This window comes from Centroberyx gerrardi, chromosome 2 (assembly GCF_048128805.1).
Source record: "Centroberyx gerrardi isolate f3 chromosome 2, fCenGer3.hap1.cur.20231027, whole genome shotgun sequence".
NCBI lineage: Eukaryota > Metazoa > Chordata > Actinopteri > Beryciformes > Berycidae > Centroberyx > Centroberyx gerrardi.
The window spans coordinates 32,049,722-32,075,780 of NC_135998.1; the positions used below are offsets into that span (position 1 = coordinate 32,049,722).

A 26,059-nucleotide genomic window follows, 5' to 3' on the forward strand; every position below is an offset into this window, starting at 1 on the left:
CATTTGGGTCCTACACTCAGCGTTACATTGCTGGGAAGTTGCTGGGCTTTTGCATCAGATTAAGTGTTTATATGCACTTGGAAATGTCAAATAATAAAATTATAAAATTGGTGCCCCTTACATTACATTACATTACATTATGTCATTTAGCAGACTTGGGTGTCTGTGCATCACCTGTGCATCCAAGCACTAATGCCTTTAAGACATGCAGAGATGCACCCATTAATTAGTGTTTCTGAGTGATAGGAGAAGCCATGAGAGGAGATCACATGGCTGAGGGATTTAGTATACAGAGAGAACAGCAGGGGCCCCAGGACTGAGCCCTGGGGGACACCGCATGCATGGTGTGGACAGAGATCCTCTCCATGACACCTGGTATGAGTGGTTGGCCAAATAGGATGCGAACCAGGAGTGTGCAGATCCTGTAATGCCCAGTTCAGATAGGATGGAGAGAAGGATTTGGTGGTCATTTGGTGGAATTTGGTGGTTGAGGTATTCATAAAAGATTGTCCCATGTGGAATAGGAGCAAATCTATTAATGAAGGCTGCGGGTAAAGATAAAATCAGTCAGAACGTTTAGTGTTCAGTAGGTGAATGTAATGCCAAGCTGAACCACCAGTGTGAAATAAAGTAAGACAACTGGGATTTGAGTCCACAAACATACTGTATGTTTCTGTATTGTTGTGTATTTGTGCATAGTTGTGTGTGTATGTAGTTGCACACCTGCATAAACGTCATACATGCATTTTGAGTCTTTTGTATGCTTGTATGTGAGAAAGCATTTGGAATGTGTGATTTATGTGTGCAACAGTAACCCCATGTAATCTGACTAGAGCTGATGCTGCTACCCACCAGGTCCTTCCATTCATAGTGAATCTGAGCCAGAGAGTCAAAGGGTATTTTGAGAAGACATTATTTTCAGAGGTGGGTTTGTCTTATTTGGTTTCACTCACCAACACAACTGGTTTTATCTGGCAAGGAAATGAAGCCAGGAGGACAGACACAGGAGTAGCTGCCGATGGAGTTGAAACACTGTCCGCTGCCACACACATCGGATAGGGTTGAACACTCATCCACATCTGGAATAAGAGGAAAAGAAATGTAAAAGGCCTGCATTGGAACTATCATTATAAACTGTGAGCATAGGAATAATGGGCTCCTCTTATTTAGCACCATTAGATGAGTGATGAGAACAGACACCAAAATCACCCATGTGTCCCTGGTAGATCATTGGCTCCAGTGCTCCATGCTAACACTTTAGCATAAACAATGTTGAGTGATAGTAGGCAATTAGCATTATCTCAGAAGAGAGAAAATCAGAAATTGTGACAGCTCTAAAGCTAAATGCTAAGTAATAATATACAGTTTTGTGTAAAATGTGGTAAAATGTACACAAAATATGATATGAAAATAACGCACTGTTTTAAACTAGCAGGGATTACTTCCCCTGTTACCACAGGAGGTGATGGTAATGGGGGATGGGTGACTGTGCACTGCTAGAAACCACTGCACAGCAGATGTCCTTGGATAAACTATACCAGACACTGGTGGAGAATGTGGAATTGCTTTTGTTTATTACCCTATAATAAGATGAAAAAGATCCTGCGCACTGCTCTAGCAATACAACCCAAACCTTTGTTTAATTGTCTGTATGTCACGCACAATATCTTGGATGCTACTGATTGGATGTTGACTAAAATAATGTGCCATTTCTCCATTTTAGCTTTAACTGGTCAGTTGGACCAACAAGTAACTGATTGGCCCAAGTGACCAGTTAAAGCCAAAATGGAGCAAAATGGAGCAAGGGGTGCCTGCATCTTTTGACATGTTAAGTTGTTAGCTATGTGTAAATCTAGTGCAGCTGTAAAGATAGGGTCAATGCTGGTGCTGGCTGGTCAACATAGTGCCTGAGGTCTCCAGGTGAGAGTCCCATCAAGCCCTTCAGCTTTCCTCTTGTTTTGCTGCTGGAAATACACCATCACCTCTGTGAGGAAGAGGGGTGCAGCTTCAGGGTGCTGAGGTCTGAGGACTGCTGACTGAGTTTTAGCCATGCAGTATTCAAATCTATTCTCCCTTTCTATGGGCCTGCTTCTTGATGTCCCTCAAGCTCCTAAGGTCAACAGTAAACAATGGCTTAAAGTAATAACCTGCAACATTTTCATATGAATAAATGCCCGCTTTACTACTCTCTATCGCAAATTGATATCATACAATAGTGATTCAACATATATCCAGTTCATGAAAGCTTTTCCATTTGCTGTACTAAACACTCGGCGTCTGGTAGCTCTTGGGAAAAATCCTCTTTTACATTTCTGGTTTGTTTGGAATAAACAGAAGAAGAACTGGGTAGTTAGCATGAGCAGTGATAGCCACCATGGCTGAACAGACAAAGAAAAGAGCGCCACCTACAGAAACTCAAACTGCATCAACAGAAAATCCAAGCAAAAAGACGTCACAGTACTAGACACACTGTTTGATTGACAGCTGATCCCTGGGAAGAGCAGTGCAGAAACACCACAGCCATGAGCGCTGAGCAACAAAGATGGAGACAAAATAAATACTTCTGTACCTCACTATGGTTTTCTCTGGAAGGCAGGTTCCACATAAAGAGAATAAGGAACGGACAGTGTTTGTGTAGATGTCCAATCTATCACTAACGATACTGATGGCCTCCCTTTCTGTAGTACTAAAGCAAGCGTTGAGCTCTTTTATTGCTCTTGTGGTCCAACATCAGAAAAATGGTGTGGATAAATCTAGTTGCTCTCAGTTTCTGTTTATATGTTGGCACTATTAACATATAGGCTAGGCCAAGATCCTGTTCATGTGTGCTCCTATACTGACGTCATTATTACGTTAACCTGTGATTGATAAATGAGCATGCGCAAATAAAGAGAACCTTCTTCCGGTTTAAGCAACAGCCGATGATGAGCACGTGTGTTTATTCCTCCATGAAATTTACTTAATTAAACCGGTATTCCCACCCTTACAATGGCAGCGCCAACAGGTTACGGGCCCAGAAGGGAAGTTGGAAGCCGATGGTACAGGTTATGTTTCGACGGAGATGAGAAGAATTACTAGTTATGGGAGATAAAGTTTTTAGCCCATCTGCGTTTGTTAGGGCTACAGGAGACCATACTACATGAGCCAGCGGCAGATGAGGAGAATGAGAACGAGGACGACGATGCAAAGAAAAATGAAGATGCCTACGCTGAATTGATACAGTTTTTGGATGACAATTATGAGAGAAGCAGCGGACGATGGAAGAAAAGCGTTGCAGTTATTGAGGGACCATTACACAGGTAAAGGGAAGCCACGCGTGATTAACCTCTACACAGAGCTAACATCTCTCCAGAAAGCTGCCAATGAGAGCGTCACAGAATACATAATTTGTGCAGAAACGGCTATTGCAGCACTGAGAAATGCTAACGAGACTCTCAGCGATGGACTGTTAATTGCAATGATTCTGAAAGGTTTGCCCGAATCATTTAAGCTGTTTGCCATCCACATAACGCAGGGTGATGAAAAGATAACTTTTACTGAGTTCAAAACCAAGCTAAGAAGTTTCGAGAGCACAGAGAAGTTTAATGGCAACTCGAATGACGACAACGTGATGAAGACAAGTGGCTCAACTGCGAGAATGAGGGGGAGAGAGAAAGAAGAGAGCTCGGAGATAACCTGCTACAACTGCGGCCAAAAGGGACACAAGGCCCGGGCATGTACTAGCAAGCGTCAAGCACAGAGACAGTGGTGCAGTTTTTGCAAGAGCTCCACTCACAAAGACGCAACTTGCAGACGAAAAAAAGAAGAGACAACGTGAAACAAGCAATCGACGGTGAAGATCACACATTTGCATTCAAAATTGATGACTGTCAGGTCAGTGGATTGAAACAGAGAGGTCTGATGGTTGACACGGGAGCAACATCACACATGATCACAGACATCGAGAAGTTTAAGAAGTTTGACGAGAAATTCCAACTGGAAACACACTTCTTGGAGTTGGCTGACGGAACAAGAACGAGCGGTGTCGCGTTGAAGAGAGGTGAAGCGGAGGTCTGCCTGCTAGACACCGAAGGTCACCGGGTAAAGACAACGCTGAAGAAGGCGCTGTACATTCCGTCGTATCCACAGGACATTTTCTCTGTTAAAGCAGCGACGGCCAACGGAGCTACAGTCAACTTTCGGCAAGGACATGACCAGCTCATCCATAAGGACGGCACCAGGTTTGACATCAAAGTGTACAACAGACTTTACTATCTGCACACTGTAGATGATGAACATGTTGATGAGTGTCATGGATGTTATGATATTCAAACCTGGCATGAAATTCTTGGTCACTGTAATTATGAGGATGTGTCAAAGTTGGAGAATGTAGCAGAGGGAATGAAAATCAAGGGAAAAATTGATAGGTCTAACCTAAACTGTGAAGTCTGCACACAAGGGAAATTTCAGAGAGTAGAAACAGAGAACCTGATGCAAGAGCAAAAGCAGCACTTGAGTTAGTACATACTGATTTGTGCGGCCCCATAGAGCAAGAAGCAAAAGATGGGTTCAGATATACTCTAGCATTTACTGATGATTACTCAGGTGTAGTATTTGTGTACTTCCTGAAAGCAAAGAGTGATACTGCCAAAGCCACTGAAAAGTTCATTGCTGACTCTGCCCCTTATGAGAAGATCAAGTGTATTAGGTCAGATAATGGCACAGAGTTTACAGGAAAGGACTTTCAGTCTTTGCTCAGTAAGAATGCCATAAGACATGAGACTTCAGCACCTTACTCGCCCCATCAAAATGGGACTGCTGAGAGAAATTGGAGAACACTGTTAGAAATGGCAAGGTGCATGCTAATTGAGAGCAACTTACCTAAGAAGTTGTGGACATATGCTGTGATGACTGCTGCAGTAATTCGCAACAGGTGCTACAATAGGCGCGTAGAACAGACGCCATACTACATGTTGACAGGGAGAAAGCCTAATCTTTCAAAGATGAGAGTGTTTGGATCAATGTGCTACGCATACAAACAAGACAAGAGAAAGTTAGACTCGCGGTGTGAAAAGGGGATTTTCATTGGATATGATAAAAATAGCCCGTCATACCTAGTCTACTACCCAGACACAGGGAGGGTCCTGAAACACAGGCTAGTCAAGTTTGTCACAAAGAGTGTAGTCGAACTCCAAACTCAGACAAATAGAAATGATTGATGATGATCTTCATGGGAAGAAATGTCTATCCCCCATGCCAAAAGTCAAGATGGCTGACCAGAGTCCAAAAGAGATCCAGGAGCCTCAAGTTGGAACTCCAGAGAGTAACGGTGACACTCAGACAGGACAGGAAGGAGATAGTCATAGTGCACGCTACCCCAAAAGAGGCAAGAAAACTCCTCAGTACTTGAATGACTACGAATGTAAAGTTGAGTGTAATGACCAGATATTAGCCAATGTTGACTACTGCTACAGAGTGGCCTGTAATGTACCACAAACCTTCAAGGAAGCCATGAGTTGAACAAAATCAGAAATGTGGGCTAGTGCTATGAAGGAAGAAATGGATTCTCTCAGGGAAAATGATACATTCACATTGACCACACTGCCAGAGGGTAAAAATGCAGTGGGGGGTAGATGGGTTTATGCAATCAAAGAGAATGCAGACAAGTCTGAAACATACAAGGCCAGATAGGTTGCAAAGGGTTATAGTCAAGTAGCAGGAATAGATTACAAGGAGACTTTCTCTCCGACTGCAAATATGACATCAGTACGTACCTTGATGCAAATAGCAGTTCAGGATGACTTAGTCCTCCACCAGATGGATGTTAAAACTGCTTACCTACATGCGCCAATTGATTGTGAGGTGTACATGGAGCAACCCGAAGGATTTGAAGTTAAGTCAGACACAGGTAAACAGTTAGTCTGCAAATTGTCATTGTACGGTCTGAAACAGTCAGGAAGAAATTGGAACAGACTATTGCATGATCACCTCAGTGAAAATGGTTTTGCACAGAATCCAGCAGATCATTGTGTCTATAAAAAACAAACTGAGAATGAAAGGATAATTCTGATAATTTGGGTTGATGACCTAATTATCGCTGCTAATGACAATGACTCACTCAATGGTGTGAAGGAAATGTTGAGGGAAAAATTAAAGATGAAAGATCTTGGGAAACTTAAGCATTTCCTAGGCATTGATTTTGCACAGAGTGAAGGAGAAGACCTGATCTAAGTTGGGTTATCAGCAAGCTGTCACAATACCTATCAGAGCCAAGGGAACAACACTGGGTAACTGCCAAACATGTGTTGAGATACTTGAAGGGCACAATCAACCAGGAGTTGAGTTATAAGAAACGTGAGGAAAAATTCAAACTTGAGGCATATAGTGATGCTGATTGGGCAGCAGATCAAAATGACAGACGAAGCACAACAGGGTACTGCTTTAGTTTAACTAAAAGTGGGCCTGTTATTTCATGTGAAGAAGAATATATGGCATTGGCTGCAACCACACAAGAAAGTTTGTATCTTGTACAGTTATTGAATGGGATGGATAGTGAGCGCCAACATGCACCAGTAAAAATCTTTGAGGACAACCAAGGTGCAATTGCTTTGTCAAAGAATCCAGTATGTCGTCAGAGATGTAAACATGTCGACATTAGGTATCATTTCATTCGGTCTGCACTCAGTGATGGAAAAATAACCATTGAATATTGTCCAACAGCAGACATGGTTGCAGATGTTATGACTAAGCCTGTAACAAAGTTCAAGATTGAAAAATTTGTGAGTTATATGTTTGGAATGTAATTGCCAGACAAATTGTGTTGACTATGATTTGAACAGTATAACGGCAAGTGGGGGTGTTAACATATAGGCTAGGCCAAGATCCTGTTCATGTGTGCTCCTATACTGACGTCATTATTACGTTAACCTGTGATTGATAAATGAGCATGCGCAAATAAAGAGAACCTTCTTCCGGTTTAAGCAACAGCTGATGATGAGCACGTGTGTTTATTCCTCCGTGAAATGTACTTAATTAAACCGGTATTCCCACCCTTACAATGGCAGCGCCAACAGGCACCATCTGCACCAACACTCTTCTCTAAAGTTGCTTTTGCTGGGGGGAAATACCCTTCATGGTCTCTTAAATATACTTCAGAGCTCATCCTTACATACACTGGCGGAGACACTTTCCAGCTGTTTTTAGATAGGCCACACATTCTCCCCAGAGAGTCAAGTTCCTAGTTTCAACTGCAATTTCTTTAAACTTTCTTGATTCTTTAGTGGATCAGCAATTGATAGGTTTGTGTTTAATAAAGGGATAATATATTTCTCAATGTGCTTTTACTTGATTGCTTTACAGGCTATTGAAGGTAGAAAAAGAAATATCCACTGAATATCCAATATCCAATATCAAGCTAACTTTACTAGCTAACTTTAGTGATAGCCGTCACTGGCAGGCGAGAAAAAGTGAGAGTCGCACTCCTTATGCAAAACACAACATGTCTTGTGGCTGCATTGCATTCTGGTCTATTGAGGCCACTGTCGATGGAGAAATTGGTCTCTCTCCTCTTCTACGATGGATTTCTCCCTGTATGATTGTTGAACGTCTCTTGGTGCAAAATGGCGGCTCTAGAAAGAAGCCCTCACTCTTGGATTCTGACACAGATACCTGACGTTTACCATTGATGTTTTATCAAGTTTCTGCTATCAAACTCCATTGTAGCTGCACTGGAAATATCTGGACGTGACATCATGTCGTCTACATTTGGCCAGTTATCCACAGGAATAACAAAAATACACCACCAAACACCAAAAGCCATCTTCAAGAGCTTTGTGAAAAATAGAAAGCTGTGCTATCTCTGCGTCTTTGATAGAACCAGGAACCCACAATTAAAGTATGCAACATTTTCCACACTTGTTTCAACCAAGCAGATCATAGGAATTGTGGGGCACAGCTGTCTGGCAATTTGCTCACCTTCACACTTATGGGAATCCTTATTCTGCCGGTGGCCAGATGGACATTTGCACTGATATGAGCCCACGGTGTTGATGCAGTTCCCCCCTTGACAGAGCCCTGGTATGGCCTGGCACTCATCAACATCTGGGCAGAAGAAAACAGCACATAAATAATATACATGGCAGACGCTGCAGCACTGCAAAAATGTCATAGTTCTGTGCATAGCCAGATTATATGAGAAGAAATGATGGAATGAGCAGACAGAAATCCTAAAGGTTTAAATGTAAGGAATAATGAGCATAATTTTGATTCTGACTGAATGATATGATGATTGAAGTAATTTACTCTTAACTGAACTACTGTATAATCAAAATAATTTTAGGAAATGCATTTAAAAGATTATAATTGCCTTATTACAGATAATGACTGCTTATCATCTGCCTCACCCTCTTCTTTGCATTACAATAAATAGTATATTGGTAATAATCAAGTCATAAACAAACCCTTCAGTCTCACTTAAAACCTGTTTGTGTGTTATTAATCAACCCTCAATCCTCCACCAAAATATGCTAGTCATTTCTGTAAGCAGTTCCAGATGGCACATCAATACTCGTGACAGTTTGGGGAGATATCACCTGGCATTGGAAGAAAGGACTTCATCATGCACACTAATATGGATTAAATAGCTACAGTGTAGCAGTGGAAAGACAAGGAAGGGTCTGCGATATTCTCAAGACTATCATGACTAGCAGCGGGTCAGCATGGGCTCAAATGTAAAATCTGTAAGTATGTATGTATGTAAAAATTGTGTATTTATGCTTTGCCAGTGTGTTAGTATTGCAACATCCATTAATGTTACAGGTGCTTCAGCTTTTTTTTCCTCACAGCTACAGTTAATTTTCTTTGGTCCGAACCATAGTTGAAAAGATGACTTTGTTGCATTTTTGCATTTGGTTTGTTTAGGTTCATGTTGCCCAATTGCAAGCGAGCCAGGGCTTGTAAACAAAACTAACATGGACTCACATGCAGCTTGTTTATTGGACAGAGTCTTGGTAAACTGTCATCCCACCAGGTTAGAGATTTTTCTGACTCCAGTCGCTGTAACTTCAGCTAACCATGATGGACTTGTCTGTTCTCTTTGCTGTAAGTTACCTTCTCTTAGCTGAATATAGGCAACAGTCCAGACTGCCGTTTACCCTCGCTTCATTTTGTTATGCTAGGCTTTCCAACCATCAGGAACTACTGGCTATCAGATGTCTACATCCATCTGTTTCTACCCATAAACCCTTGTGATTTGCGTTCATTTCCCGTAGTTGGTTCGGATTACGTTCTCACGCACCACACTGACATTGACCATTACCAGGCATCTCAGTGCCATTATTTGATGCCACCCGGTTTGAATGCTATTGTTTATCCGTGTTGCTTGCCTTTTTTGGTATATGTCTTTTCAGCAAATATGTCTATATAAATATTTATTATTTTCTAGCATGCGTTGCTGTAGTAGAAATCTGGGTTGGGTTGTTCACTCTCTCAGGTGATCTGACATGACGATCTCTCCCTTTTCCTATTTCTAGCTACATTTCCACATAGCTGCATGTACTGCACTAGCCCAGTGATTCTCAACATGGGGTGCGGGGACCACCAGGGGTCCTTGAGGAGGTTTCAGGGGGTCCCCAGCAAATTGATGAATTGTTAAACTTCACTATTATTTCATTTACAAGAAGTTAACACAATGAGATAATGTAGAAGAATGACTGTTTTGATCATAGTTTCACTGTTATCGCTCTACCTACAACACAGATCGTCATGGAATTCTGGACAAAATCATATCTAACAATAAAAATGTTCTCAGATTTGGGTCCAAGAGACAAAATCTCATCAAATGGGGGTCCGTGGCCCTAATGTGGACTAAATTAGGGTCCTTGATATGAAAAAGGTTGAGAATCACTGTTCTAGCCTATCCTGTGTTAATCTTTTTCTGTTGCGCTTTTGTTTATTTGCGCTTATTCAGCTGGAATAAATGTTTACCATCTTGGTGCTTCCAATCTCATTATTTTGATTGCTCTCACCTGGCCAGACAAACCAAACTAAAGGAGTAAACACTGCAGAGTTCAATTAAAGCCATTAATTATCCTGTGCAATGTTGTGGTGTTGATGGACAGCCTTGTCATGTACTTGACTGAAGGTGTGGCTATTCCCATAATTATACAAGTGTATATAAGTGAGAATGCTACTGTAGATGTGTAAGAGGTGTGCTATGAAATACTCATGTCATCATTTGATTTAATCTGCAGTGCTGGGTTCACGCCATAGCCACAAAATCAGAACTGATGTTAAAATTAAACAAAATTTGTTCATCACAGAACAAACACAGGATAGGTTTCTTGTTTATACTGAAATGGATTAAGAAGGCCATGTCTTATGTTTGTTACTGTAGAGAGCAGATGTTGAGGGAGAGGTGTCACTCATTAACTTTTTCTACCCACTTTTCTGATTCCAGTCTAGGTCTTCCAGTCACAGCCTCACTTCTCTAACCTCTAGGCAATATCTCCCAGTACTTCCCAAAACAGTTTACACAAAATCTCTCACCTGCATAATGAGTATTAGAGCTGGGGTGTAGGGAGCGAAGGCAGATGTTGTGGAGGAGAACATGCATTTATGCTATTATGAAAGCATAATCTAATATAAGTTAATGTAAGAAAACAGATTTATTTAAGCAATAACATACTGGGGTTTGTGCTATATTGTGGTTATTGTTTGTATAACATTATAAAAATAGTATCAAACATTGCACAAAGATCGAAGTTTTGGACTTTTTAATTTAATAATTTTATTTTGGCCATCTGTCATTGCTAAGCAATACACATCCTTGGCTGTTTCATTCTTCAGATGTAAACAAGGTGCAGTGATGCCATACTGGAGTTATACCAGTCACAGAACTTGAATGGATAGAACGGTCTTTCCCATTCAAATCAACGTTACTATGGTCGGAGCGGCGGCCATTTTTATGTGCATCGTTGGGCCAGCTTCTGTATAAACTGACTTACGGCAAGTCGCTGAGGCGAGAGGTTTTGCAGCAAGAACCAAAGCAGTGGAAAACTGACTTTGCAGCTGAAGCAGCTTTTACAAGCTGCTGCTGTCTTTTTAAGTAGCTCAAAAGTTTTGACATCTGTGCAGTTAGTGAAAGTGATTATAGTTAATCTGTTTCAGCCGATGTCCGTTAGCTGTTTGAAGTTAGTGAATGCTAACTTTTCTTCTCCACTAAAGGTAGGCTAAGCTGTGATAGTTTATATCATTTAAGGGGCTAAAGTTGATGATGCTAACCAGCTAGGTTTGCTAATATGCTGATTTTGCGGAGAACAGTTAGCAAGAGAAGCACAGTATTTGATAATGCTACGCTAACGTCAGCTGTCCATTGAGTTTTGACAGTTTGCTAAGCACTCGCACAACAGACACGTCTGCACAGTTCTCAACCAAGTGTGACACACTTTACGGCCTGCTTTGTCACCATAGCAACTAACACTTAAAATGCCATAGTCACCATTTTATGGCGTACCAGCCAAATTACCACAGCAAACAGTGGAAGGACCGTTCTATCCATTCAAGTTCTGTGGTACCAGTTCATATATTGTAGTTGTAAGCGCTCATGAAACGCCTCTTGTCCAATCACTTTGCATTGTCAGAAAGAAATGCTTTTACAAGAATGACATGTTTTTACAAGAATTACAATACATCATCTTGAAAGGTTTTAATTATAACAATGTAACTAGAAGGACTCACTCACCCTGACAGGCTCCAGTGCGGCTGTTTGGGATGAAGCCTCGCCGACAGGGTTGGGGCTGGGAGGGGCAAACCTCACACGGGTGACCCCAGGCTCGCCCCACTGTGGTACAACATAAAGTCTTGGTACAAACGATGCCGCTCACTTGGCCCTGGCACATCTCGTTATTCACCTGGGTAAAGCAGGGGCCTGTTCTGTAGTCTGGATGAGACAGAGAAGATGTCAGATATAATCAATGACGACTGCTGCGGTAACACAATGGTCATCATGCACAAGCAAGTGTTTTCCTGTTGCTGGGTAAAAACCTTGCATCTACAAAATGTCAACTTTTGAGGAACTAACAGCCCAGTTGATTTTGAAAGGTTTTCATAAGCCAACCCACAGACAACCATACACATAGACGACCATGTAATCCCTCAAATATAGTTAAAACATGAAAATCTCAAGGTTTATAGGAAGTAATCCATATCATCATATTCTTAGCCATAAATGTCTCTTCTTGTTCATTTTCCTTTTCTTCTTTGTGTATCTGAACTCCCATTGGCTGTTGCCAACGTCACTCTCGGATTTCAGTCTTGGTGAGTCTTGTACCACTTCACACTAGACAAACCCTACCAGAATGGACCGACAAAATCAAACATGTTTGAAAAACTTGCATCGGGCCAAACGGCCAGAGTCTGCAGTCTTCAGCCTGTTCACACTACAGGATAATCGAATTAGAATTAGAATCGGCGTTAGAATCAAGTGCTGAAAAACTGAAATGCGGGAGTGGTAGCCATTTTTTTCCAGGTGACTTGTAGGCAGTCCCAGCGAGTCTGGCTCTAGATGACCCTAAGCATTTCCAGTCAGCTGATCCAAGAGAAAGGAAATGAGTCTGTAGTGGGCTTACCGGACCAGCCAGGCCCTCCACCTGCCTTCTATCTACTCCCTTGGCTCAGTGGCTCTCTAGTCCTGCTCCAGGCAATACACATGTTCTGAATTATAGCCTGATACACTTCACAGTTCAGGGTCTACAGTAGGGTTTGACCGATGTAGGTTTTTGAAGCTGAACCTGGTATAGCTATTTTTAGACTGAGGTTGCCGGTAGCCAATATTTCGTGCCAATATTGTTGTGCCAAAAAAGCCAAAAAATTCCAAGTATTCAGTGTTTCCCCCAGAATATTATTCTTGTCAGGGTGGAAAAGCCTCTGAAACAGCATTTGGTCCATCATGGGACACTAAAACTCTCCACTGAAACCCAGACTAATGAAATTCTTTTAGTTAGTAGCTCTTTAAGACAGGGTGACACCCCACCTATTCAATGGTAGGGAAATTCTGGGATGCATTACTGCCTTTAAATGAATTCATTTAACAAAAACATTATTGAACAATTAAAAGAATGAATAAAATAGGTATTGAAAATTAAATGTCATGTCAGGTTTTTGCAGATTGTTTTTCTGTAGCTGTGGTCAGGAGGAACCTCCATCATATCAGAGGTGGACCACACTGACTGGCTGATATCTGAAATTTAATAAAAGGTCAATACTGGCCCCATATTTCAGAAACCATGTATTGGTCTAACTGTAGTCTCCATAGTTTTTGCCAACACAAAGTGTCCTCCAAAAAAGCCCAGTTTGTCCAGAATGTTTCATTATGTGAATTTGATTCCCTCTCTCTTTGCAGTGTTCTAATGAATTAGTGTGAATTGGTTTGACATACTCAGGCAACAGAATTGACTGAGGTTTTCACGTTTGGTTTTTCATAATGTCCGTAGGTCTGTTACAGCGAATGCTGAAAATGCAAGATGAAGGGAAAATGCTTCTGTTATTGTCAGTTTCACACCAATTCACACCAACTCATGGTGTGACTCACCCACGTCGGTTAAATGCCAGGAAACTCCCCACCACTCAGTAGAACTGAAGAAGCCTCTCAGATGAGCGGTAAAACATCTTCAACTCTTCATTTTAACTGGATTTTGTTTCTATTGTTTTTTTTTGGCTTGTGTTATTGTTTGTGACATGGGCCAGCTACAGTACAATCTTAGTTTTATCTATCAGGGCTGAAACTACGACCACAGGAAAAGCTGTCCTGTTTTGAACTAATTTCTCAAACTATATGACCACAAAATTTTCAGAAATTAAATAATTTTCTGTAGAGGTTATGTACTACTGTGCAGTTTCCTCTTAAATCTCTGTGTTGGGTTTTCCAGGAGTCACGTTTGAGTCAGTGGGTGATTTTAAGACACAGAAGTTTCAAATATAATTTTAGCATAGAACTATTAGTAGTATGTACTTGATTTCTAGAGATTACACAGCATGTTCTCTTGCTGTCACCAGGACATCAAACCAACCAGCGGGTACAGCCGTAAAGCGAGCTTGACCTTATTTTGAAAGATCGGCAGGTTGTGTATATTACCTTTAAACAGTTTTTTTTACATGTTGTAAAGTGCCATTTATTTTCAAGTTCGGCCTGCACAGCCTACATTAACTTTTACAAACTGAATCAGCTGTAACGTTCGCACCTGTGGACATTGTGTCTCAATAACAAGATGAATCTGAAAGACAATGGTCCAGTCACAACAACACTCGCTTCCTCGGCTATCGCTGTAGGCAACATCAAAGAAAGCCCCCAGGCTCTTTGGGTCAAAGAGTCAAAGAGTCTGGTTAGGACCAGGCAAGGATAATGGATGAACTGGGAAAAATTAGAGAGGAAGAGGCTTCATTGGAAAGAACTTTGGAATACGGAGGCACAGGAGGCATGGAGGCAAAATCTGTGGCGCGGCAATTTGAGGTGAGGTAAAGTTACCATGGCAGTTGCTACTGGAGACACTTCACCGTGTCGTTATTGTGGTCCAGGTGAAAGCCAATGAAAATCCATATGTAAAAGAAGTGTTGTATATTAAACAACCCCCTGATCATCCATGCACATGCGCAAGCACAGTGGATCACAAACTAGATATGTCAGAAAGACAAATAAAACTGAAGTTCTTGCAAGCAGAACCCGTAAAATAAGAGAAGAGGTTGTGTCACACAGTGGAAAAAGTTATAAACCACTGACAGCTGTTCCCAAAGAGCACTGAAACCCATTGACAAAACATAGCTTTTTGTTATGTAAATAACGATAACTTGGAACTATACCACCTGGGCCAACATCTCTTCTATGGTCAGAAATAGCAATGCTCAGACCAAAGAGTACACAAGCAGAAAGTCATTCTTGTCCTGTTAGAAGAGAGAGCCCTATACATCAAATTTGATTTGTACATGAAGGTGAGCAAGTCAGGAACAATGTATTATTGTGCAGGCAGAAGTTAGGGCAGCTGGGGGGAAGCTAGTGATTGGGAAATGTGAGCAAAGATATGCCAGCAAGTTACAGTCCTGAAAGAGGTAGTCAGCACCAGTATGACCCAGTATTGTGGTCCAATACTCAGTGGGCTGTTTACTCCATAGATCTCATTGTACCACGAGAAGATGGAGTTTAAGAGGGATATGAACTGAGATACAGTTAGAAACTGACATTGAACCCTGTGGAAGTTTCCGTGGATTTGCAGCCACGTCCACACTGTGTGGGACATAAGGAACTTACATAATTAAGCTTACTGTTTGTTGGTACAATTTGTTTCTGCACTGCTCAGAGGGCTGTTTCAAGTTGTCGAGCCAGTAAAAACACCAGAACAGGCCTTAACCCCAGCCACTTTTAATCAGCACTGCACCAGCCTGGAGTTAGAAAGCATTCCTCCTTGACTGATTAAAAGGGATTTGATGACAGATGGAAGAGGCTTCAGGCATTCTATTTGGAGCATGCCACATAGGCTAGTAGTATTCATTGACCTTATTCACACAGCAGCCATTTTGAACACTCAAGGTGGGAAACAGATTAGCGTAACCTTTTTTTTACTTTAACAATTACTTCAACACATATGTGAAGCCTGATGATAGACCTAACAGTTATTAAATTATCTCAGGAAGAACAACCATAACAAATGATGGAAGTTAGCAAGGAAGTTAGTTGGCTAGCTAACTAGCTAGCTAGGTTAGACTCTGGCAGCTAATGATAATGGGCCAAACATATTAAAATGTGAACCTATATCTTTCTTGAGATCCATTCGCTTCAGTGTGGGGAATCTGTGCAATGACAAATGTTTGTATGAGGTGCATCTTGGTTCACAGCAGTAGGACAGAGCTGGACTGCTCTTCCAGGAAGAGTTTCCCACCCTGAGTGTTCAAAATGGCCACCGTGGTGAACTTAAGGTGTATCAAGGTTTGTGTCTGACCACCCATTGGTCTAATGAGAAGCTGTGAAGAATGGCTGCGTAAAAAGATAGTGAATACTGCTCACAAGTCAGCTTCGGTACTATTACAACTAGAGAAGTAGTAGAGGGTAAACTCACCTAAACCATCAGTTTACCCACCTTTTTATTTGCAAAATCTGACATCTTTAGGACTAAAAATTCTTTGTATCTTAATAGGTTGTATTAAACTGATGTAAGCTATACAAAGGTAGGGCGTTTTAGGGTGAAAAAGTATAAATTCATGCTTTTCTGAAGATTTTGATTTTGTTTACATTGGTGGATGGTTGGCTTGGATGTTTGACCGTCCTTCAACCCAGAGTGCTCAGGGTTCAAACCCCCACCCTGCTAAAGTGACACTGAATCCCTTCCAGACCTCTATAGGGGTCAATGGAGGATCACACACACACACACACACACACACACACACACACACACACCTTTAATGTCTTTCCCAGAGCAGTCAGACCACAGAAGGGCACTATCAATAAAGCTGGGACACGAGGAGCGGAGTGCAGATGACAGACACAGTGAATCATCCTTCAGCATGGATGCATTATCTCCATGTGTGGGGTTACAAGTCACATCAGGGCAATGTTTTAATCACTTGTCGGATCACCTGAAGCTCCTATTCACTATGTCTGAAGCTCCTATTCACTATCACTATCGAAAATTTAATTTAATTTGTAATGACGCTGGTAGTGGTACTGGAAATTTGAAAACAATACCGAACAATACTTTTTTTCTGATACTTTGTGTAAATGCGAGCATGTTAACCTATTTGTTTTTATTAAAGACAGCTTCGCTAAACATGTGAAAATATTTCCTTGAACAAAGTGTCCAATCAAGGTGTGAATCAAACTATTGTGTTGAGGATGCTTGGGGAAGCAAGGGAAACGGTTCATATGGGAGGGAGTATGGGAGGCAAAACTACTAGTATTATATTATTATATTGGCTATATTGGTCAATACAAGATTAGTATGGTACTAGTGGCATTTGGCTTAAATTTAGTAAGAGTAGCAGTAGTATTCAGTCTGTAGCTGGTCTGTTCTTACAGTTGGTTAGACAGGCACCCAGCTAGGTCAAAGCACAAGTTCAAATGCAGGTCTGTTCACACCTTGAAAACAGATGTTTTAGAAGGAGGGCAAAGAGGAAAACAACAGAGAGAAGAAAGATTATACAGAGCAGAGAGAGGAAGAGATAGAGAGATGGTATCTGCAGACTCTAGTAAGCGTAATACCTTCTAGGGATGAAATTTAAGACCAATTTTGCAAAAGATAGATAGATTTGGCAAGCGTGGACATGCAACAAATGTTTTATTGCTGAAAAAAAAAGCGACAAGGAAGACTAGGAGGAAAAACTCCAGGCTTCCTACAGAATCTCAATTAACTTCTCATTAGTGATTTTTAAACACGCTGATAACATAATTTACGACTTGAAAGCTTTTTTTCCCGGTTGTATTTAAGACTATTAATGGAAAGCATTCAATTTAACATTTGTAATTCTTTCTATGAACCCATGGAGAAAGAGAAAAAGCGAGAGAGAGAAACAGAGGAAGAGTTAGAAATGCAAACACAAAGAGCAAAAGACAATCCGAGAAGTGATATTAGATATCCAGAGAGGAAAGGTGAGATAGAGAAATGGACTTACTTCTCATTTGATGCAATAGTCCCATTCTAAGTGCAGTTAAAGAGAGAGAGGAGGATGAGGTATAACGGTGTGCAGAGCGTTTACCTCTTTCGCATTGAGGACCGGTGAATCCGTAAACACAGGCACACCGGTTGGGTCCGATACATCGGCCGCCATTCTGGCACTTATTCTCACAGATGGCTAAAAGAGAGTTAGAAGCACAACACTGTAATTACAATTTAGACACACAAACACACACTTGGTTGCACACACACAGGCCAAAAGCCCATCAACCTAGCAGACACTTCTTTTTCCATACTCATTGTCAGTGATTACAGAGGTGGGTCAGATTCCTCCAGTTTACAGCCGTGTATTTTCTCCTCTTTCAGACCAATGCCAGGTTATTTAAAGCTGCACTAGGCAAGATCGGCCTAAATAACAAAATGGGGTTGCGACAGAGAATCTTAATGCAATATTCCACTTAGTTTTAACATGGGGGTTATTTGGCTCTTGACCGCCATGAAAACCAGAATATAAACTAATCACCAAGATCAGATGCAGCTGGACGAGTTTGTAGCGTTCAGATTTTTACTTCCCATTCATTTGAATGAGGCCATGAAAATAGACTGAAAACTGACATTTAACACGTTGGTGAACAGATGCAACAGCAGATTCTGCTGCTGTGATTTTCAACTGACTGTGGGTCCGACGTTTTACAACATAATTTTGACAAATATAATTTATGTTGACAGAAGAGAACACAGTGGAGGGATACCATTTAGGAGACATGGTTCCTGTTTGTGAGACCGGATCTTCTTTTTATTTTTAAATACAAATTTTAGTGTAAACCAAGAATAGAAATGCAAAATGACGACGGACCCAGGACTACTTTGTTGTCTTAAAAGCTGAATATGTTGTTGAATCTGTTCATGTACGTTTTTTAGGATAGTTTCTTGGCCTCATTCAAACACTACAAACTCATCCAGCTGCATCCAATGTTTTCCTTGTATAATGATGCTGCACTAAGTTATTTTGGAAGACAATCATTCATATAATAACCACATGTGCAGATACAAACTCTGTAGAACAATAAAATGTGTTTCTATTATTTTGTCAGTTGCCTGTGCTTAGTTTTACTTAAATGATTAAAAAGGTTGCATTCAGTTATTTCAACATGCAAACAATAATGCCACTATTGCCAATACTGCAAGTAAGGCAATAGTCTTTTTAAGTTGTTTACATGATTGCATAAAATGACAACTCCTCATAATAATCCCGTTTACATGACTTATGATTTATTTTGATTATCCAGAGAAAGTTGTGAAAAACTTGTTTGTCCCGCCACTCTCAGATTTCACCAAAACAACTGCATGATTCTGCTCTACCACATCATGTTGTTCATCGCAGCCACAGACGTTTCTTTATTGCCATTTAAAAATGCAATGCTTCAGGTGCTAATTTTTCCGAGGCACGCACTTGTTCCACCACCGGCAACATGGTGGTTTGTGGGATGGGTGGGAATGAACTGAGGGAGTTCAGTGATGTAGAGTGGAGACAGAAGTTTAGAATGGACATGTGTGATCTACTTTGCACTGTGTAAACTTAATAATAATAGCCTATACCGAGTTATAGCCAAACACAAAAAGCACAGAAGTGTGTGTGCTTATTTTGCAGAGCATGGTGCTGGTCACGCATGATTTAATCATGGTACCCACAATTGAAAAAAACGTGTGTAATTGCTTGTGTAAGTGCTTTAAAAATGTGCGCCACATCCGTCAAAATAAAGGCTGCAGATGGAACGGCATACCGGTCCAGCCGCCTTCAGATGGCTATAGGAATGGGAAGGCCCTCACACATACTACAAGCAGCTGTGAATGACAGATATTGGTAAGAACCACCCCTTAATCTATCCCAATACGGACTCTGCCTTACTCGCATTATTGCCTCAATTGCATTAAAATCACATTTTTGATGTGCATCTAAAAGTGTCTGCTGGTTGAGAATTCATATTAATGATTAATGATGTGATGGTTTATGTGATTTTGGAGAGGTCTATGTGGTCTAGGGGTCTAGAGGTGCCTGCACGATTACTTCACTAAACTATTAAAATTTATATCAGGTTATAGCTGACCCTTGCTGTTATGTGTCACAATGTATAATTATTTTGATTCCTTTATAAGAAAAAAATCAGAAGAAAAACACTAAGATTTTCATTATTTACTTTCACTTTTATACAAATTGCTTTTATGTTAAAGTGTTTTGACTTTGACTGTTGTATTCAACATAGGTAACCTCTTATTAAGAAAGTAAACATTTTTGTAATTGGACTTTTCTAAAATATTTCGTTTCAGAAATAAAGCCACTGAGACAACTTACCCACGTGACAACTTGCCCTGCTCTCCCCTACACTAAATCACAGAGAGAGAAATATCCTATAGCTGTTTTAACTGCTGATCATGCATAGCCTGTGCTTCCTTCATTTATTGCTGTGATAATGTGATTTGCAATGACAGAAGGCTCAACCGACAAAGAACGTAAATATCAGACCCTCCATATTTTTCAAACCTTCCACTGCCCACTTACTATATACAACATTAAACTCTCCATGAGTCCTGCCAGCCTCTGCTTTGAAGCATAAATCAAACATCACTTTAATAGTGGCTATGATCTGTGATTTATGCACAGAAAGACGCACAGAAACCAGAAATCAGAATTAATGTTACAAGTGAGGGCAGCTGGCTTTGAGGTCATAGGTCACCCACATCAGCCCTTTCACCTCTGAGGAGTGGACCTGTGGTAGTGTGCTTATGACCAGGCCCTGTCCATGAGTCAAAGTCAATATAAGTCCGTTTGTCCCAATGCAAGCTTTACCTTCTCTTAAGCTGCACTACGCAAGACTTTTATGTAAAAATGCTGCTGTCTTGTCAGTTGTGTGGGGCTGCAATAGAGAAGAGCGTCCCATTCCTAGACTCCATTCATTCTATTTGTCCGCATGAAACTCTGGTGTCGTATGGAACTTCAGAGTGAAGTACAAACTGTCTCCTAAACAGCAGTGAGCGAGCAATCTGTCCAGAGAAAACTGGACTCACCAACGTTAGACCTGTTGCCTGTTCGTCTCTTTGGTTTCCTTACGTATAAGTAATTCAATTCAATACTTTATTGCCATGTCAACACAGTTGATAGAAATTTGCCTCAGTGCAGCTCTTAAGAACAGACAAAAAAACACACACATAAGTAAATAAAATAGATGAAATTAATACAGCAAAAACAGTTATCACATTTATACATTCAAACATACATAATATGATGAAGTCCTAAAGTGCTTTGTGCTGCTACATTCATTTTAAAGTGCTTGTTGCTTTGTAACCTATGTTTAAAGTGTATGTTGGCTAATGCTTGCTCTACTACTACAAGTGCTTGTGCGTCAGAGTTCAAGTAACGAACAGCCTCAGGATATGTACTGTTCCTGAGACGAGATGTCCTACACCTAAAACTCTGTAATCTCCTTCCGGAGGGGAGGGGTTTGAAGAGGGAGCTAGCAGGGTGAGAGGGGTCGGCGATCACCTTCTGCGTCTTGCGTCTGATACGTGCGGCATATATGGAGGACACAGAGGGAAGGTCACAGCCAATGATCTCAGACGCTGTGCATACAACTCTTTCTAACTGTCCCCTCTCAAGGGCGGTTGTGTTGCCATGCCACACTGTGACTGAGAAGGCGAGGACACTCTCCACAGGAGCTCTGTAGAAGTGCAGCATCGCCTCCCCAGTCACGCCAAACTTTTTAAGCTGGTGCAGAAAGTGAAGCCTCTGGTGGGCCTTGTTAATTATATGGCTGGTGCTGACTTCCCACTTCAGAGTGTGGCATATGGTGGTGCCAAGGAATTTAAAAGTGTCAACCCTCTCCACTATCTGGTCATTGATGACCAATGGAAGTATATAAGTAAATAATTTACATAATTTCAGAGTATAGAGAGCCTAAGTCCCTCCCCTTCCGGTGGACCACCATGGGACCTTATTTCGGAAAAAATATGTACGGTAGTCAACGGCGAGAGACAAATAATTGTTTGATCCCGTTTCAATTGTGCCTGTGTGTTTCCTATGTTTCGTTCCATGTTGGTGTTGGTGACGTATATTGTGTGAGACGAGAGATGTAGTTCACTGAGCGGTTTCACACAAAACTAAACGTTACTGTACTGTTTTACAACAAATTGCGACTTTCTTGACTTGCAAAATTATCTTTTAAATTGACAAAACATCATATGTGTAAGTCATGGCACAATTCAAACAGGATCAAACAAATATTTGTCTCTCACCGTTGACTACCGTACATATTTTTTCCGAAATAAGGTCCCATGGGGGACAGCGGAAGGGGAGGGACTTAGGCTCTCTATTGGACCAGATTCAAACCCAGGGCATGTGCTTTAGACCAATGAGCCACCAGGACACCCCTTATTTGTCTTATTTGTCTGTGTGAATTGGAAAATGGAAGATCTCAGGTGGGCGGAGCTAGCTTGAGGTGTGTTTGTTTTTCTGTCACTGTTCTGTTCTCTGCTTCCTGCTGTGCTGTTACAGAGGCTAAGTTTACCCACAGCTAACGTTGGATTAGACAACATGCTATGGTAAAGTATGTTGCTGGAGATGTGTAATGTTTTTTATTACATTTTGTATGTGAAGTATCTAAGATATCCACTGTTAGCTATTTAGCCTAAAGCTAGCTAGCTGATATTTGCTAGCTAAGCTTGTAAACTGTTGTTGACATCTTAAAACAGTTCTCTATTTAACCCTAGCTTTGTTCTATCATGTTTGTGCTTTGCTAATAATAGCTAAATAGTAGTTTGCTAGCTAAATAGTTTGCCATATGTAGCCTCTGCAGGGTCTGTACATTAGGCTAATGCTACAGTGGCTAATGTCAGTAGCTAAATACATAGGCTACTGTTAGAACTTCAGTGTTTCAGCTTCTACTGTAATAGTTATCATGTATGTGCCTTTGCAGATGTCAAGAAGAATACAAGTGGAATCATAACTAACTCTGGTGTGCATGTGTGTGTATGTGTGAATGAGTGTAAATGAGTGTGTCCATCATCTGTCCTCCCTCAGCCACAGACCTCGACACTGTTGAATGAGGAGGTCAGAGCAGCTTGATGCTCCAGCAGGAGGAAACATCAACCCCACAAGACGCTTCAGTCGGCCCTGTAACTCCCTATATTTCAACCACTGGCCCATTCTTAAATTGCAAAGATTTTACATAGTAGCCACAAATAAAACTGTATTGGCTGTGCACAACTTCTCTGAGGTCAGCCCTCACTGCCCTTGCTTTCTCGTAATTCATTTGTGGTAGCAGTATCCCAAAATGTATACAGATACAACTACTGAATAATCCTAACCCTAACAGATAATATATGGATACTATGGATCAGTCTCTGTCCGTTCATCCATCTGTCTGTCCATCTATTCGTCCATCACGCACAACTTTTTGGATGCCACTGAACCAATGTTTATTAATTATTGCGTAATTGTCTATACAGTATACAATGTACTTGTCACACAATATCTTTGACTTTACTTTTTATGAAACTTAGGGACATGATGTATCTCATTGCTTCATGTGGACATGGATGACCTTACAATACGTACAATACGATATCTTGTATGCTGCTGTTTATTGATAAAATGATTTGCTTGTGACTGCATGAATCATAAATGCAGCATAAATAAAAATGCCTGATATGAGGGTGTATCAATATGAAAGCATATGAAACAATGTAAAACAGAGTTACTGCCAGTGCCAAAGATAAACACTATAGTGTTGTTTGGAGTACATGAGAAAAGGGATTAAATATACCACATGTCTGGTGTGCCATAAATTAATCAATAAAAACACCATAGTGGTGTTTGGATTCCCTGACTGTCAGCTATTAAAACACCATAGTTGTGTTTTCAGTCCATGAAAGTAAGGTATCAAAACACCTAAGTGGTGTTTGGAGTTGAGGAAAATTAACTCTAGAAACACCTTACTAGGTTCCAGGTTTTACAGACCTCAAAACACCGTGAAGGCTTTCAAATCTCTATAATCAGGGGTGTCTCCAATCCTTGAAAAAAAGAGTTTGAATCTCTGAAATGTGTTTCAAACCACTTCTCTCACTGGTGTATCCATGCTCTATATCAGGTTTGAAAACTCTGTGACCTGAGTGCTTCAAAGCACCATTTTTGGTGCTCCCGGGCAGTGATCCGGCCGGATCACCGGGAACACATCGACGCCCAGGTTCAGTTAGCTTCAGCTAGCTTCAGCTTACATGCAAACAACGGTGGATACCGGTAAACTCCTGGTGCCTGTTTGTAACTGTAGTTTGTAGTAACGTACAAGTGCCACAAGACGGCTCGGCCGGCGGAAGTCTCTGGAGCATGCCGTCGTCGATTACCGTAATTATCGTAATGCATTGCAGTAACAAAAAAACATCTACCTAACATACCCCAACAGAAGCAGATCAGAAAACAAGGAAGCTTCGTACTAAAATATGAGCAAATATACTTATCAAACAGAGGGAATTAGAAATAAAGGCCTGTCTCTAATATAAGCCTGCTTCCAATAAAGGCCTGGTACCCCTCTGCAGTTGAGGTAAATAAAGGCCCGGGCCAATATTAGAGGATTTACGGTAATATAGTTATTTGTTGAATTTCTTCCTCTAATTTTCTACATAACTACTACACAATTTCATGGTTCTGTCTTGGAAACAACAGAAGAAATTGGAGGAATTTACCAACTACCAACTACCATTGAACTCTTTCTCTATTTTCCCTATAATTAATACATAATGTATTAGGAAGTTTCCAGGAAACTTCCTGAGAAATTAACAGTTCCTTTCTAGGAAATTATTAGGAAATAAAGCGTTACCAACTAATTTCTGCAATTTGAAATTTCAAGAAAACTGCCACGTGGATCTCATCAACTAGACATCTGCAAAATTATTAAAAAATCTATAATAATGTGGGGTGCAAAAGAAGAACTATGTTGTAGCTGTACCATGACACTAGTGCATTAAGGAGGAAAGTGATGCATACTCACGCTGTCCACAGTAGGTGCCGGTGTAGCCTTTTGAACACTCACAGTGGTCCTCATCGCAGACGCCTCCGTTCATACATCTGATGCTACAGTGCTGAGCTGGAGCGAATACGCGGTTAACAGATATTTAATGATGTACACCACACAAAATCCTTCATTTGGGAAATACATGTAAAAAATCCCATACAAATACACCGCCCGTCAAAAGTTTGGGGACACCTCATTGAATGTTCTATGTTTTTCATTCTCTTAAAGCCATTTTGATCTAAAGGCTTATGATTAAATGCTTGAAATGTGTTTGTTAGACCAATATAAATAGTGAAGTTGATCCTATGTATGAATTTCTTTCCAAAGCCTTTGCCTTTCCATCAAGGCAAAGGGCGGCTACTTTAAAGACTCTAAAATATAGAGACAGTTTTGATTTGTTTAACACTTTTTTGGTCGCTGCATAATTCCATTTGTGTTTTTTCATAATTTGGATGTCTTTACTGTTATTCTAAAATGTGGAACATAGTAAAAATAAGGGAAAATGTGGTGTGTCCAAACTTTTGACGGGCAGTGTATAGTACAGTAATACATCCGATCAGTGATGTAGTGGTAACAAAAAAGAAAGAACAATTACATTTTCATTAAAGTATTGCTTTGATGTACTATGAATTTGTGTCATATAGATTTATGTCAGTATATTCTGCAAATTTAAAGGTAGCTAAGCTGAGTGTGGGTTTACCCTCCACTCCTGCATTCTATCATACAGAGATAAAGATTTAGATATAAAGACAAAAGTTGTTCAATCATACCAGGAATGGTTTAAATGGAACTACTGCAAAGGGCAAAGACATGGGAAAAGACTTACTGGGTTTGGTCCTGCATGATGGGGCAATTTGACCACTAGGACACGTGCACATGTTGGGACGTGAGCAGAATCCATCTCCGCAGCTGTTCCTGCATATGGCTGTGGGAGGAGAAGGAATCACTTAGAGGAGACATGGAAACAGCCAGGGACAACCAGTCAGGGACAATTTGAGCAATGCAATGGTATGACTGACTAATAAAAGCACATGTAATATTTTAGGTGTCTTTTATCAACAGCAAATGCAAGGAATGAAATGTATTTAACCTTTTGCAAAGGGTGTTTAAGAAAGAGATCCCCAGGAAACTAAGGGTGCATTCACACACGGTTTATTTACTCCTTAACCTTGGTTAGTTTAGGCAGATGTGAACAATGCCATTCGAGCTTGGCTGGCACTAAATAACCTTACCGAGAAACCTGAAAATGCGAGTCTCAGTCCTCTAACAAGAGAACTGTGATGCGGTTCATTAAGAGTGAGAACGCAATCAGAACCAACTACCGGAAACGACCCCAAAACACAAGGTATTATGGGTATAAGG

At 40.8% G+C, this 26,059-nt stretch overlaps 1 protein-coding gene across 1 annotated transcript in view; it reads right to left on the reverse strand.

Annotated features, from left to right (window-relative positions):
• Positions 1 to 25,590, reverse strand: part of fbn2 (fibrillin 2) — an 82,044-nt gene extending 56,454 nt beyond the window's left edge. The window contains exons 1-6 of the mRNA XM_078286238.1: positions 25,524 to 25,590; positions 24,674 to 24,769; positions 17,716 to 17,811; positions 11,720 to 11,917; positions 7,954 to 8,079; positions 954 to 1,079 (exon numbers count right to left, since the gene is read on the reverse strand). Of these exons, the coding sequence (XP_078142364.1) occupies positions 954 to 1,079; positions 7,954 to 8,079; positions 11,720 to 11,917; positions 17,716 to 17,811; positions 24,674 to 24,769; positions 25,524 to 25,575 (694 nt within the window). The 5' untranslated portion in view covers positions 25,576 to 25,590. The remainder of the gene's footprint in view (positions 1 to 953; positions 1,080 to 7,953; positions 8,080 to 11,719; positions 11,918 to 17,715; positions 17,812 to 24,673; positions 24,770 to 25,523) is intronic.
• Positions 25,591 to 26,059: the final 469 nt, after the last annotated feature.